Here is a 13,489-nt window from a genome sequence, read left to right on the forward strand (position 1 = left end):
CCAGTCCACCTATGGTGAAAAGTAGTCAGCGGAGTAAGACCAAGCCGGCCACACTTTATGTGTCATTATGTGTGTGTTAAAATAATAATAATAAAAAAAATATATAGAATTTTTTTTTCCTGATTTTTTTCGGGGAGGGGGGGGGGCCTTCAGACATTTGTGCCCAGGGGCCTATGATTTGTTAATCCGGCCCTGGTCATAGCCTAATGTTCCAAGGATTTGCATTATTTTTTCCATAAAAGGAAACCTCTGTCTTTTAACAGTTCCAAATCAATGACTTACAAATCCAGCAACAACAGTCAAATAGAGCTATCACTATCAACTGATACACCCACACAAACCCCTGTCCTGCTATTAGTAATAAAACCAGTTGTGGTTACAACTTACTTAATTTGAGAACAAAAATATATGCAACAACAAAACAACATTTTGACCCAGATACGTAGTGGACTATATATACAAAATCTACCCATATTGGTCCTAATTTAAAAACATTAAATTAAAATCAATGTCTTGTTAGTTTTGAGGCGTGAGCTGCTTACCTGTTAGGCTACAGTTCAGTATTGGTGAGCAATCGTTTCTGCCGTCGTCTGAGCTCACAGTCCTGATCTGTTGTGGTTTTAAATACAACCCTGCTTAACTTTCTGTTTGATGGCTCTGCGAATATACCCACCGCCGACTCCCAAAAGCATTATTCAAGAACACTGGATCGCCCTGGCAGGAACATGCGGACCCTCCTCTCCCGCAGTGGTGCTAACGGGGTCGCCATGACCTTAACAAGGTTCCTGACCTCGCTGCGCGCTCCGTGGTAAACTACGCCACAGGCGGAGGACGACTGGGCCGAGAGGGTTAACGCCCCGTGCCCACTACCTCCGTCCGTTGACTGATCCCCATTGTCTTTGAATGGGGACGGACGCGCAATGCATTGTGGATCCGTCCGTTCCGTTGGAGCCTTCGGCTCCTTCAAGAAGTTGAAAAATGTTCAACTTTTTCGGCAGCGACGGATCCGTCATCCAATCAGATCACGTATGCAAATTTAAGCACTGTGACGCGACTCGGGCTCTGACGATACTGGAAAGCGGGAAATCGGGTAATCTTGCCTCGCAACAAGCAGGAAGAAGCGGGAAGAACCCGGCGAAGTGATTTGAATGGCTGACGGATGCCTCTGCAAAGACTACTCCCCCATCAGTCAGCCACGCCTTCCCACGTCCGTTGACTGACGGTGCAGTGGGCATGTAGCGTAAGGCCAAAGTAAACTACTCCGTATCCGTAATTCGAATCCGGTCTCCGTAACTATGGAGACCCCTCGAGCATTCAAAGCTCTCCGTCGGGATGTCAGATACGCAATGCAATACGCCGCCCGATTGATCTTATATGTTGACTAAAAAACACGTAAATAGTTTTGTAAATAAACTTCCAAAGTTTTACAAATCCTATTTGGTGTTTTATTGGTCCTTAATGTGAAAGGTAAACAATGTAGAAAGTAACCAAAGTGCAAAATCAAACCAGAGAAGTGATTCCGGAAATGATTTTGTTGGAGGACCAATCACAGCCCTTAATGTCTCTGTTGCGTCGACGGGTAGTTAAAAATATTGGATGCGTACCTAAGCTACGGAGATGTTCTCCGACAGGCTCTCCCGCTATGGAGAGGGCTCTCCGTGTCTACGTCAAGCCCCCAGGAGCAGTGCATGCTTCCGCAATCCACAAGTGCTCAGCGGCCAAGCCTGGTATTGCAGCTGTTTAAGCGGACGGTGGACGGGTACCTCGAATCAAGGGGCCCAGACGTAGATATCTCCGTTCACTCCAATACAACTGGGGAACAGGAATGTGTCTCCGAAAAAAATGTCTGGATATCAATCAAAGGTTCAGAATTATCTTTATACCATGAATTAATAAAATGTAAGTTTTCTCTTTTCAAAATGCCTCCTCAAGCGTTTTATTAGTCGTTGTTTGCAGGAGAAGGAGGGGTGGGCAGCTGAAAGGATTCGTAGTGAAACAATTGTTATTTCGGCCCGGCATCTGAGAGGGCTCAGTGCCCTCCGTTAACTTCTCTTGTCCGAGGTTCTTCCTTTTAGTTGACATAAATGACGTTGATGGTTCTTAGGAACTTTTTTGAGTATTTATCACTTAAAGTCGTCATGTACGTCATGAACTAAGGCGTGGTTGGCTCCCATGATGCAGAAGCAAATCTCTCCTTGATGTTGCCCTGCGCCATTGAGCAGTTTTCATAGGAATGAGAGGGTGCCATTTTTTTTATCCGCTGTCCTTTCTTTAATAGGTCCACGGTCTACGTGCAGCACTTCATGGAGGGCTATAAACCGGCCTTTAGTCATGCCGATGAAGACAGAATGCAGAACATTGCTTCACTTCCCGTTTCACTGAATGAAACTCTCGATGCAGGAGTGATGAATCCTTGGATCTCTTGTCGGGTGGGGGGTGGGTTGTAAGTGTTGCGTCATTGTGGTGACAGAGGAACTACTGCTCGTGTTAGAACCTGTTTTTTCAAGTGAGTTCTCTATCATTGCTACGCTGGTTGATATGGACGATGTTGTTGCAGAAAACCAAACTTGGCCATTGTTTCGGCAGGGGGGGCACTTAAGTGTTGCGTCATTGCGGCTACAAAGGAACTACTCTATGTTTATTTCCTGTAACCATACAGTAAAGGTAAGGGCGGGGGGAGTCTTTATTTGAAGCGATATGATTTGAGGGTTTTGTAAAAATTGCCATGATTGGCGTTGTTTTCTCAGACTGGATCGTTGGATTTCTTTCCTCAAAGCCCGCATTCTCTTGGGGACCAAACGACCAATGGCTGTCGTACAAAGTTCTTCAAAACACCTCGTTACTCTAACACTGAATAGAACAGCTTGCACCAAGTGTGTCCTTGCTGGAGGTTGGGGAACTCATTGTCATCCAATGTGATTCAGGTCTTGAGATTGTTTTTTTACGTGGTAGCACTGGTGTTCCAAACTTCAGAAGGTTAGGAGCACTAGCAAAAATGTAAGAAACACAAATAAACAAAAATGTTTTTATTGATTTTGTTCTAGGTTACTACAAAAGTGAGGGTGCTGATTTTGAAGAACAAGTGGGATGTAAATACATGCATTATATGCCAAATAAATTGAATCCAGCAATCAAAACATAACACTTGCCAAATGCTTGCACATTTATCAAGTAAGCCTACAGACTGAAAAAAACAATTACAGACATCTTTAAATGTTTAATTTAAGATTATGAAACATAAATGTATGAGAATCATGCTTCCATCATAATCAAGTTCAGAGCCCTCACTGTAATTCTGCATATTTAAAGTATTCACCAATAATCCCGCCACCAAAATGTAACATTCCCCGTTGGAACAAACCTACTAACATGTAATGGTAGTGCCCGCCCTCACTCGCATTGCGGATTAATAATAATAAGAATAATAATAAGGAAGTAGCCTACGCGTAATTAGCTATCGTAAAGTGTTTTTGCATTTAATTTGAACATTCTCATTTAATTGTCCCAATTAATGCAGAGAGCATTAAGCCTACCAACTAAGAAATACAGATAAAAATACATTTTTTCAGGCACATACTGAGTGTACTTTCGAGCAAATGAACAGAGAAAAGAAAATCGTTTAGAGCACCCACTTATAAGCATAAAACACACACACGCACACACACCGACATACACACACACACACACACACACACACACACACACACACACACACACACACACACACACACACACACACACACACACACACACACAATAGTAATTGTCAAATGCAAAACATTTACCCTGTCTGTCTGAATCGTTCTAATTTAAAGATTAATGAAACACATCTGGATCAACACATTACCGGATGTAACGATCTACAGTGTTTGCTTAAAACGTACGTTTTAAAATGTTTAGCTATTGTTCGCGTATTGTCTGACACCCTGAAAGAGGCAACAACGTATGTCTTTGTTGAGCCTGACCCGATGCCGTTTGTTTAGTGGAACCGATGTTTCAAAGGTTCCCCAGTGTGGCCCAGTACTCTAGTGAAGGATCCCACTGGTGTCCCGGCGGTTCTTGTAGAGCACTGCCATCACTCCTCCCTGTATTATTTATCATTTATTCTGTACTTTATTCTGGTTTGGTCCTATCCTGTCAAGCACTTTGTAATCTGCTATCGAAATATGCACAAATTAATCTCTGAATTTGTGTACATATACAGCTACAGCTATTATTAATATTACTGCTAGGAATCCCAGTGCCAGGCACACTGTAAGGCATTGATCCTCCCCCCGGGGCTGAGGGGGCGGCCTGTAGTTGTTGTAGCTTTGTAGATTGTACATTTGCGGAGTTGATCTTCCTTGATAGTTATGTTCCGGAAGACGCTTCGGTTCTCGAGCTCTGTTGGGTCTGCATAGATTGTACATTTGCAGAGTTGCTCTTCCTTGATAGTTATGTTCCGGAAGACGCTTCGGTTCTCGAGCTCTGTTGGGTCTGCAAGGCACATTCCTCTGGTCGATCACGATGAATAACAGCAGTCCGACACAGGCCAGCTGGCCCCACGTGTTTCTTAACGAAGAAAGTTTGTCATAGTCGATGCTGCTCCCGAAGTCGCCTCCGATCTCTGACAGCTCGGAGTGTTGTCTTCGGTCCAAGGAGAAGACTCTGAGCTCCCTCAAGAGGTTGATGCTGATCCGGTAGGTGTGCACTGGGTCGTACCCCCGCAGACACTGACTGGCATGGTAGTGCTGTCTGATGAACACCTGACCGACGGTGTCCTGGGACGAGTACGAGAATATGATGCGAGCCCTGTTCAGTACCTCACCCCCTAACAGACGGTTTAGGTCATTGGTGAAATAAGAGGGCATAGACCTTCTCTGATTGTTGATCAAGGGGTTGATGTTGCCGAGTGTGAAGTACTGGTGGCCAAAGGGAAGCGGATCCAGGAATTCCGGAGAGTTTACATAGTGATGAGCGCCATAGTCTCGATGGTTTGGGTCAAAGTTCAACTCTATCGCATCGTTGTTGTCTATTTCTATGGTGTTGGCAAACCAGTGGAGCAGCACAAGGCTGTGCTTGGGCACCGATTGGCCGAATGGGATGTCCTTCAGGTCGTTGATTGAGTTGAGAATTCCAATAGTAGATGCAGTAGGAAGGAATGATAGAAGGACTAAAAAGCCCATTTGATGACTTTCCAACATGGTCGACCTTGAAAAAACACAGTACAGAACACATTTAAACAACAAAGGGACTTGAGATATTTTTTTACAATCGGCAAAATCTTCCAGAAAGCAGTAGTAGTTTTGGCTTCTTGTGTTCTTGCAAGTGAATTTCCTCTGTTGCCATCAGGGCGTTGTTATGCTTAACCTGCTTGTAGAACTAACCGCCATTCCAAGTCGTTCAATTTGACTACTAAACGCCCCGTAGTTGTGTATGTGTATTTGTTGTTTGTATGTTACTGTATGCACAACAATCTGCTCAAACAAATTGCCCCATAGTGGGATTAATAAAGCCGTATTGTATTTACTAATTTAAAGAAAATTGCATTTTTTTATATTTATCATCTGTGAAACATTGTTTATTACATTTTAGTATACCATGCAATGTTAAATACTTTATCCTGATTGGTCATAATGTTCCAAGGGTATGCATTATTTTCCAATAACTGGACACCTCTGTCTTTTAACAGTTCCAAATCAATGATTTACAAATCCAGCAACAATAGTCAGATAGAGCTATCTATCAACTGATAAACCCACACAAACCCCTGTCCTGCTATTAGTAATAAAACCTGTTGTGGTTATAACTTACTTAATTTGAGAATAAAAATATATACAATAACAAAGCAAACAATGTGACCCTGATACGTAGTGGATTATAAACACAAAATCTGCCCATATAGTTCTGAATTTAAAAAACATTCGATTAAAATCAATGTCTTGTTAGTTTTGAGGTGTGAGCTGCTTACCTGTTAGACTACAGTTCAGTAATGGTGTGGAATCCTTTCTGCCGTCGTCTGATCTGGCAGACCTGATCGTTTGTGGTTTTAAATACAACCCTGCTTAACTTCCTATTTCCCCGTAAATTAAACTCTTGATTTTTGAATAGTCCTTCCTTCTCTTGTTTGGGGCGGGCAACTCATGTTGGAACCTGTTTCAAAGTGGTACAATTTAAGTTGTATGTCACTTGGCATAGATGGTGGCATGATTGGAATTTTGGAAGTCTGCCCACATTCTCTGTGGAACCAATTGTAGTCGTACAATGTTTGTTGTCAACACACCCAGAAGTGTGTTCTGACTGGTTTGGTTTCTTGGTGTGTGACAATTGGTGTCCAATGTCATTGAGGTCTTAACACTTTGCGGAATACGTAGTAGTTTTACAATAAATGCTACGTTTTTTGACCTGTTCTTTCCTATATGCGTGCGTCCACGTCACATTTTTCTCTCCGTCTGTGAATACAACAAGACGACTGACATTAATTTTCTTCTCCAGGAAAAATGCAATGTTTTCATGTTGATTCAGCATTAAATGGGTTTTAATAACATTTGTAGCAAGAAATGTGAATTTTTTCACCATAACTTTCGTTCAGTGATTAAATATTCGGTTTTGTTTGGAAGATATAACCAAGATTCTTTCTGAATTGTTGAATTTAGAAGATTGTTAGAATACAACGTTTCCCATCGATGACCTCTCAAACTCTTAGATCCTAAGATCCAAAAATGCTTACACATTTGTCAAGTAAGCCTACAAACTTAAAAAAAAACATTACAGAGATCTTTCAACTTAACTCTAAAGTATTGACCATACATGTATGACAATCATTCTTCCATAATAATCAAGTTCAGAGCCCTGACTGTATTTCTGCATTTTTAAGTATTCACAAATGTAACATTCCCTATGGGAACACCCATACAAACATATAATGGTAGCGCCCACCCTCACTTGCAGAGCAGAATAATAATAATAATTACAATAATAATAACAATAATAATAATAAGGAAGTACCATAACTCGCTATTGAAAACAGTGTTTTTGTATTTAATTCCATGTGTCCTTGCTGGAGGTGGGTGAACTCACTGTCATCCAATGTCATTCAGGTCTTGAAATTTACCTTATTTTTATTTTTACCTAGTAGCACAGCCAAATGCTGGAAAAAATGTATCATCCCACACAGGAACACCCCTACTAACTTGTAGTGGTACCGCCCGCCCTCACTCGCAGTGCAGAATAATAATAATAATAATAATGAAGGAAGTCCCTTTAACTCGTTATCGCAAACAGTGTTTTTGTATTTAATTCAAACTAGAGCTGTCAAGCGATTAAAATATTTAATCGTGATTAATCGCATTAATGTCATAGTTAACTATAATTAATCGCGATTAATCACAAATTATTTTTCTATGCTAAATATCCATTGATTTTTTTTGTCCCATAATTCTTCTCATTTTAATTCTCTTATCAACATGGTGAAGTGCATCGGCTTGCCTTGTGCAAATGATTTTTTATTGATAACAACATTGGCATATACACTGATCAAAACAGGACAATACAAAAAATGAGCCGATAGTGCAATTAAACGACTGCTTTGAACAAATGTCATTTGAACATAGCAGTCAGGCTACTGCTTCTTTGTTTTGAGCCAAAGAAAAAAAAAAAACTTTTTTTTTTTTTTTTTTTTTATAAAAGAATTGCGTTAATCGCGCGATAAAAAAATTAACGCCGTTAAATTTGGTTTGCGTTCACGCCGTTAATAACGCGTTTAACTGACAGCTCTAATTCAAACATCTCTAATTTAATTGTCTCATTTATTGAGCATTAAACCTATTAACAAAGATATACAGATTAAGATACATCTATTCAGGCACTTACTGATTGTACTTCCTAAAAAATGTACAGAGAAGATGAAAGAGCACCTATTTATAAGCATAAAACACACACCCACACTCAACAGTACTTGTAATTGTCAAGTGCAAAACATTTAACCTGTCTGTCTGGATCGTTCTCATTTAAAGATTGACAACACATCTGGATCAACATATAACCGGATATGTCTCTTCATATTAAGTGTGTTTATTCGGTGCTGGATGAAATGTATTGTATGGTGTGTTTTGGATTTTCTATGTACTGCAAACTTTGTGCAGTTATATCGGTGTCCTGTAATCCTATATGGGATGGGCCACTTGTTTGGCATTTCACAGAAATAAAAAAACATAATTCATTCAATGTATATAATTATTATTATTATTATTATGGTTATTGCTATTATTATTCCTACTATTACTCCGCATATCTTGAACACAGAAGGACATGTATAGCAAGGTTGATCATCATCCGAGTCCTGATTAAGTTGCATGTAGTTGAAGTTGTTTTCTGGAATATTCACAGATGTGTACCAAATTGCGCTTGCTCGAACGTTACGTTTTGGAGTAAGCTTCGGTTCTCGAGCTCTGTCGCAAGGCGTATTCCTCTCGTTGATCACGATAAACAACAGCAGTCCGACACACGCCAGCTGGCCCCATGTATTTCTTACAGACGAAAGTTCGTGGTCATTGATGCCGCTTCCGATGTTGCCTCCGATCTCTGACAGCTCGGAGCGTTGTCTTCGGTCCAAGGAGAAGACTCTGAGCTCCCTCAAGAGGTTGATGCTGATCCGGTAGGTGTGCTCTGGGTCATACACAGTCCCCTGACCCTGATTGGCCTCGTAGTGCTGTGTGATATACACCTTGCCGATGGTGTTCCGGTAGGAGAGTGTGAATATGATGCGGGCCCTGTTCAGTTCCTCACCCCCCAACAGATGGTTTATTTGACCGGTGAAGTAAGAGGGCAAAGAGTTTCCGTTATTGTTGATCATGGGGTTGATGTTGCCGAGGGTGTAGTACCGTTGGCCGAAGGGCAGTCGATCCAGGACTCCCTCATAGTTTCCATAGTGATGAGTGCCATAGTCTCCATGGTTTGGTTCAAAGGTCAGCACTATCGCGTCGTTGTTGTCTATTTCTATGGTGTTGGCAAACCAGTGGAGCAGCACAAGGCTGTGCTTGGGCACCGATTGGCCGAAGGGGATTTTCTTCAGGTCGTTGATTGAGTTGAGAATTCCAATAGCTGATTCAGTATGAAGAATTGATAGAAAGAGGACTAATAAGCCCATTAGATGACTTTCCGACATGGTCAACCTTGAAGAAACGCAAGAAAAAACATTCAAGGAAAAGTTTTTTCAATACGGATAATTGATTTTTAAAAATCATAATCCTATTAATTGTATATTCATCTTAGGATACCATGCATTGTTAAATAAACACACACGCGCGCGCGCGCACACACACACACACACACACACACACACACACACACACACACACACACACACACACGGCATGGCAACTTTATTCATATAGCACTTTTCATACACAAGGCAGACTCAAAGTGTTTCACATATAAACATTGTCATCCAATAAAATAAGATAATAGATAAGTAAAAGAAAACATATGCAAAAAAATAGTAAGATAGATAGAAAATAAAGGTAGAGTTAAAAAAGCTTTTACAATAATAGTCAAATAAAGCTATCACTATTAACTGATACACCCACACAAACCCCTGTCCTGCTATTAGTTATAAAACCTGTTGTGGTTATAACTTACTTAGTTTGATAAAAAAATATATATAGATAATAACAAATCACACATTGTGACCCTGACACATAGTGGATTATGAAATCAAATCCGTACATATAGTTCTTAATTTAGAAAATATTAAATTAAAAATCAATGTCTCGTTAGTTTTGAGGTGTGAGCTGCTTACCTGTTAGGCTACGGTTCAGTATTGGTGTGGAATCCTGTCTGCCGTCGTCTGAGCTCGTAGTCCTGATCTGTTGTGGCTTTAAATACAACCCTGTTTAACTTTCTCTGTCAGAGGGCTCGTAGATTCAACCGGAAGTGGACAGATGGCTGAGAGAGGCAGTCATTCTCGAGGACGGACACAGCAAAGGCTGCATGTCGCTGTGTAGTGAAGGTTAGCTGCTAGCACGCGTGAGCCTTTCACGTTTGGATGTAATCCATCCCTCGAGTAGAGCGACTCTCTGTTCCACAACACACCGACATTTTCAATAAAGCCCACGTTCATTTCCCCGGAATTGGCCCGAAGACAAGTTTTAAGGCTTAATAGTCTACTAAAACACTCGCTCCCGCGCCCTAACGTAGGAATTGGACCCGAGATAAAAACGGCTTTACCACACTGCTCACACTATCTTAATCTTACAGATTAAGATACATTAATTCAGGCACATAATGATTGTACTTCCTAATTGTACAGAGAAAATGAAAAAACACTTATTTATAAGCATAAAACATACAAACATACACACACACACACACACACACACACACACACACACACACACACACACACACACAATTGTGTGTGGCTTTTTGGATTCTGGAAATGGAACACTACAGAGAGTATCAGAGAGACTTTAAGGTTGGCCAAAAATTGCAGAGTCGGCCTGACCCAAAGCAATCGTTATCTTCATTCGGCTCCCCCACTTCGGCCTTGGAAGGCTGATATCTCTCCTCTCCCTGGTTGTTATGCAGACGGATGCCCTGCCACCCTTCCCCCCACCCTCCACCTCCTGTGAACTTTGTCTCTGGTCGGTACTCTTCGAGGTCGTCTCCTCCACGGCGACGGCCGTGTCCTCGTCACCAAGACGGGAGAGACACTGTTGGGTCCATTGGAGATGGAGTCCTTGAGCTCACACACACACGCACACAAGACAGATTACACACACACCCCCTGGACTCACCGCCTACTGGCCTCCCTCCCCCTCCCCTTCCCTCGTTGCAGCACAGTATGCCGTGAGTGCTGTGATGCGCCTGTTGGCTGCGTCCGCCTCCCGGTGTCTGAGTTGTGACACCTCCCCTCCCCAACTCCCTTACCCCCTCCCATATGCGTTTGTGATGTTTTTGATGTGATGCTTATGTGTTGAGGTGTTTTTGTTTGCTAATCCCTACACTGTGCCCCCTTAAAGGAGCATAGTTTGGGGTATTGACAAAAAATTTTTTTCCCTCGTCACCCTCTTGTTTAGCTTTTTGAATTTTCTTATCTAACGCGGGCCGCATGGTTCTTGTTGAACAAGCGCCTGACAGTCTCTCCGTCCTGTCTCCCCACACTGTCTTTTATGTTTCTTGGACGGAATGTAACTGGTTCATTTCACTGCAATGTATTGTGTATGTGACAAATAAAATCTGAATCTGACACACACACACACACACACACCCACACACACCCAGCAGTACTTGATTTGTCATGTGCAAAACATTTACCCTGTCTGAATCATTCTCATTTAAAGATTGATTAAACACATCTGGATCAATACATTACCTGATATAACCGTGTTTCCCTGGAGTCAACATAGGCTTACAATTGTTAAGATATTGTTCACATATTGTCTGCTACCCTGGTAAAGCAAATGCAAAAACGTATGTCTTTGTGGAGCCTGTCCCGATAGCGTTTTAGTTGAACTGATATTTCAAGGGTTCCCCACTGGTGTCCCGCTGGTTCTTGTAGAGCACTATCATCACTCCTTCCTGTATTATCCATAATTTATTCTGTACTTTCTTCTTGTATCATTCTATTCTGTCAAGCACTTTGTAAGCTGCTTTTGAAAAGTGCTGTATCAATTAAATTCTGGACTAATGTTATTATTATTATATTTCTTATAGGCTATACATCATTATTGTTATTATGGTTAGGGTTAGGGTTCCTATCATTATTCCTAATATTACTTCGCGTATCTTGTATTTTGTAGGTCAACATTTATCATTGTCCCAGTCCTGATTAGGTTGGATGTAGTTGTAGTCGTTTAATGCTTGAACGTTATGTTCCGGAGGACTCTCCGGTACTCGAACGTTAGGTTTCAGAGGAAGCTTCGGTTCTCCAACGTTACGTTTTGGAGAACGCTTCGGTTCTCGAGCTCTGTTGGGTCTGCAAGGCAAATTCCTCTCGTTGATCACGATGAACAACAGCAGTCCGACACACGCCAGCTGGCCCCACGTTTTTCTTACAGACGAAAGTTCAAGGTCATTGATGCCGCTTCCGATGTTGCCTCGGATCTCTGACAGCTCGGAGTGTGGTCTTGGGCCCAAGGAGAAGACTCTGAGCTCCCTCAAGAGGTTGATGCTGATCCATAACGTTCGCTTGCTCGAACGTTATGTTTCGGAAGACGTTTCTGTTCTCGCGCTCTGTTGGGTCTGCAAGGCAAATTCCTCTGGTTGATCACGATGAACAACAGTAGTCCGACACACGCCAGCTGGCCCCACGTGTTTCGTATAAAGTGAGGTTCGGAATTGCCGATGCTGCTCCCGAAGTCTCCTCCGATCTCTGACAGCTCGGAGTGTTGTCTTCGGTCCAAGGAGAAGACTCTGAGCTCCCTCAAGAGGTTTATGGTGATCTGGTAGGTGTGCACATACACAGTCCCCTGACCCTGACTGGCCTGGTAGTGCTGTGTGATGAACACCTGGCCGATGGTGTTCTGAGACGAGACTGTGAATATGATGCGAGCCCTGTTCATTACCTCACCCCCTAACAGATGGTTTAGGTCATTGGTGAAATAAGAGGGCAAAGACCTTCTCTGATTGTTGATCATGGGGTTGATGTTGCCGAGGGTGTAGTACCGGTGGCCGAAGGGCACTGGATCCAGGAATCTCTCAAAGTTCCATAGTGATGAGTGCCATAGTCTTCATGGTTTGGTTCAAAGGTCAGCTCTATCAAGTCGTTGTCTATTTCTATGGTGTTGGCAAACCAGTGGAGCAGCACAAGGCTGTGCTTGGGCACCGATTGGCCGAAGGGGATTTTCTTCAGGTCGTCGATTGAATCGAGAATTCCAAAAGTTGATTCAGTAGGAAGGACTGAGAGAAAGAGGACTAAAAAGCCCATTAGACGACTTTCCGACATGGTCATCCTTAAAAACAACACAACACATTGTAAAAAGAAGTTGAAAATATTGAAGGTTTGTTCTTTCTTTCTTGTTCTTTCTTTCTTGTTTATTTCGAATATGTAGACAAAACAATAACAACAAATTTTGCCAATTGCAACAATAAAGCCATTCAAGAATGAATAACAAAAATAATAATAGTAATAGTAAAACTAAAAAGCAAAAAGAAACAATAAAAATAAACATTAATGTAAATCTATCCGAAAAGGAGTGAGAATAAGTAAAAACGTATGTAGTCCCACCCCTCTTATTACTTACTCTGTATGTTTAATAATAATAATAATAATAATAAATTAATATAAAAATGTTATGTTATATAAATAAATATACATATGCAAGTATGTACATATATATATATATATATATATATATATATATATATATATATCTACAACATACATTTAACAAGTAACAGTATGAATGTGACACAACAGCGTGTATACACAGTATACCTATACATAGATACACAAACCTACTGACTCTTAGTGCAGTTCACTATATCCTCTGAACACTACATTTTTGTA

At 41.4% G+C, this 13,489-nt stretch overlaps 3 protein-coding genes across 3 annotated transcripts in view; all 3 read right to left on the reverse strand.

Annotated features, from left to right (window-relative positions):
• LOC115532531 (uncharacterized) overlaps positions 1 to 9,841 on the reverse strand; it is a 68,204-nt gene extending 58,363 nt beyond the window's left edge. The window contains exon 1 of the mRNA XM_030342372.1: positions 9,779 to 9,841. The gene's annotated coding sequence lies outside the window, so the exon portion shown is untranslated. The remainder of the gene's footprint in view (positions 1 to 9,778) is intronic.
• The window catches only part of LOC115532530 (uncharacterized), a 74,327-nt gene that overhangs the window by 50,381 nt on the left and 10,457 nt on the right, over positions 1 to 13,489 (reverse strand). The window lies entirely within an intron of this gene.
• Positions 3,012 to 6,197, reverse strand: LOC115532533 (uncharacterized). Its single transcript, XM_030342374.1, has 3 exons — positions 5,951 to 6,197; positions 4,475 to 5,190; positions 3,012 to 4,390 (listed from the first exon to the last, which is right to left on the reverse strand). Exons 2-3 carry the CDS (start codon positions 5,181 to 5,183, stop codon positions 4,176 to 4,178), a joined length of 924 nt encoding a protein of 307 aa, XP_030198234.1. The 5' UTR covers positions 5,184 to 5,190; positions 5,951 to 6,197; the 3' UTR covers positions 3,012 to 4,175.

This window comes from Gadus morhua, chromosome 19, assembly GCF_902167405.1.
Source record: "Gadus morhua chromosome 19, gadMor3.0, whole genome shotgun sequence".
Classification (NCBI taxonomy): domain Eukaryota; kingdom Metazoa; phylum Chordata; class Actinopteri; order Gadiformes; family Gadidae; genus Gadus; species Gadus morhua.

What these genes read in the sequence shown, in the direction of transcription:
- LOC115532533 (XM_030342374.1), bottom strand. Translation starts at nt 5,183, where the DNA reads ATGTTGGAAAGTCATCAAATGGGCTTTTTAGTCCTTCTATCATTCCTT. An exon ending in GAGGAATGTGCCTTGCAGAC is followed by an intron (nt 4,391 to 4,474) that starts CCAACAGAGCTC and finishes ATCTATGCAGAC; the next exon opens with CCAACAGAGCTCGAGAACCG.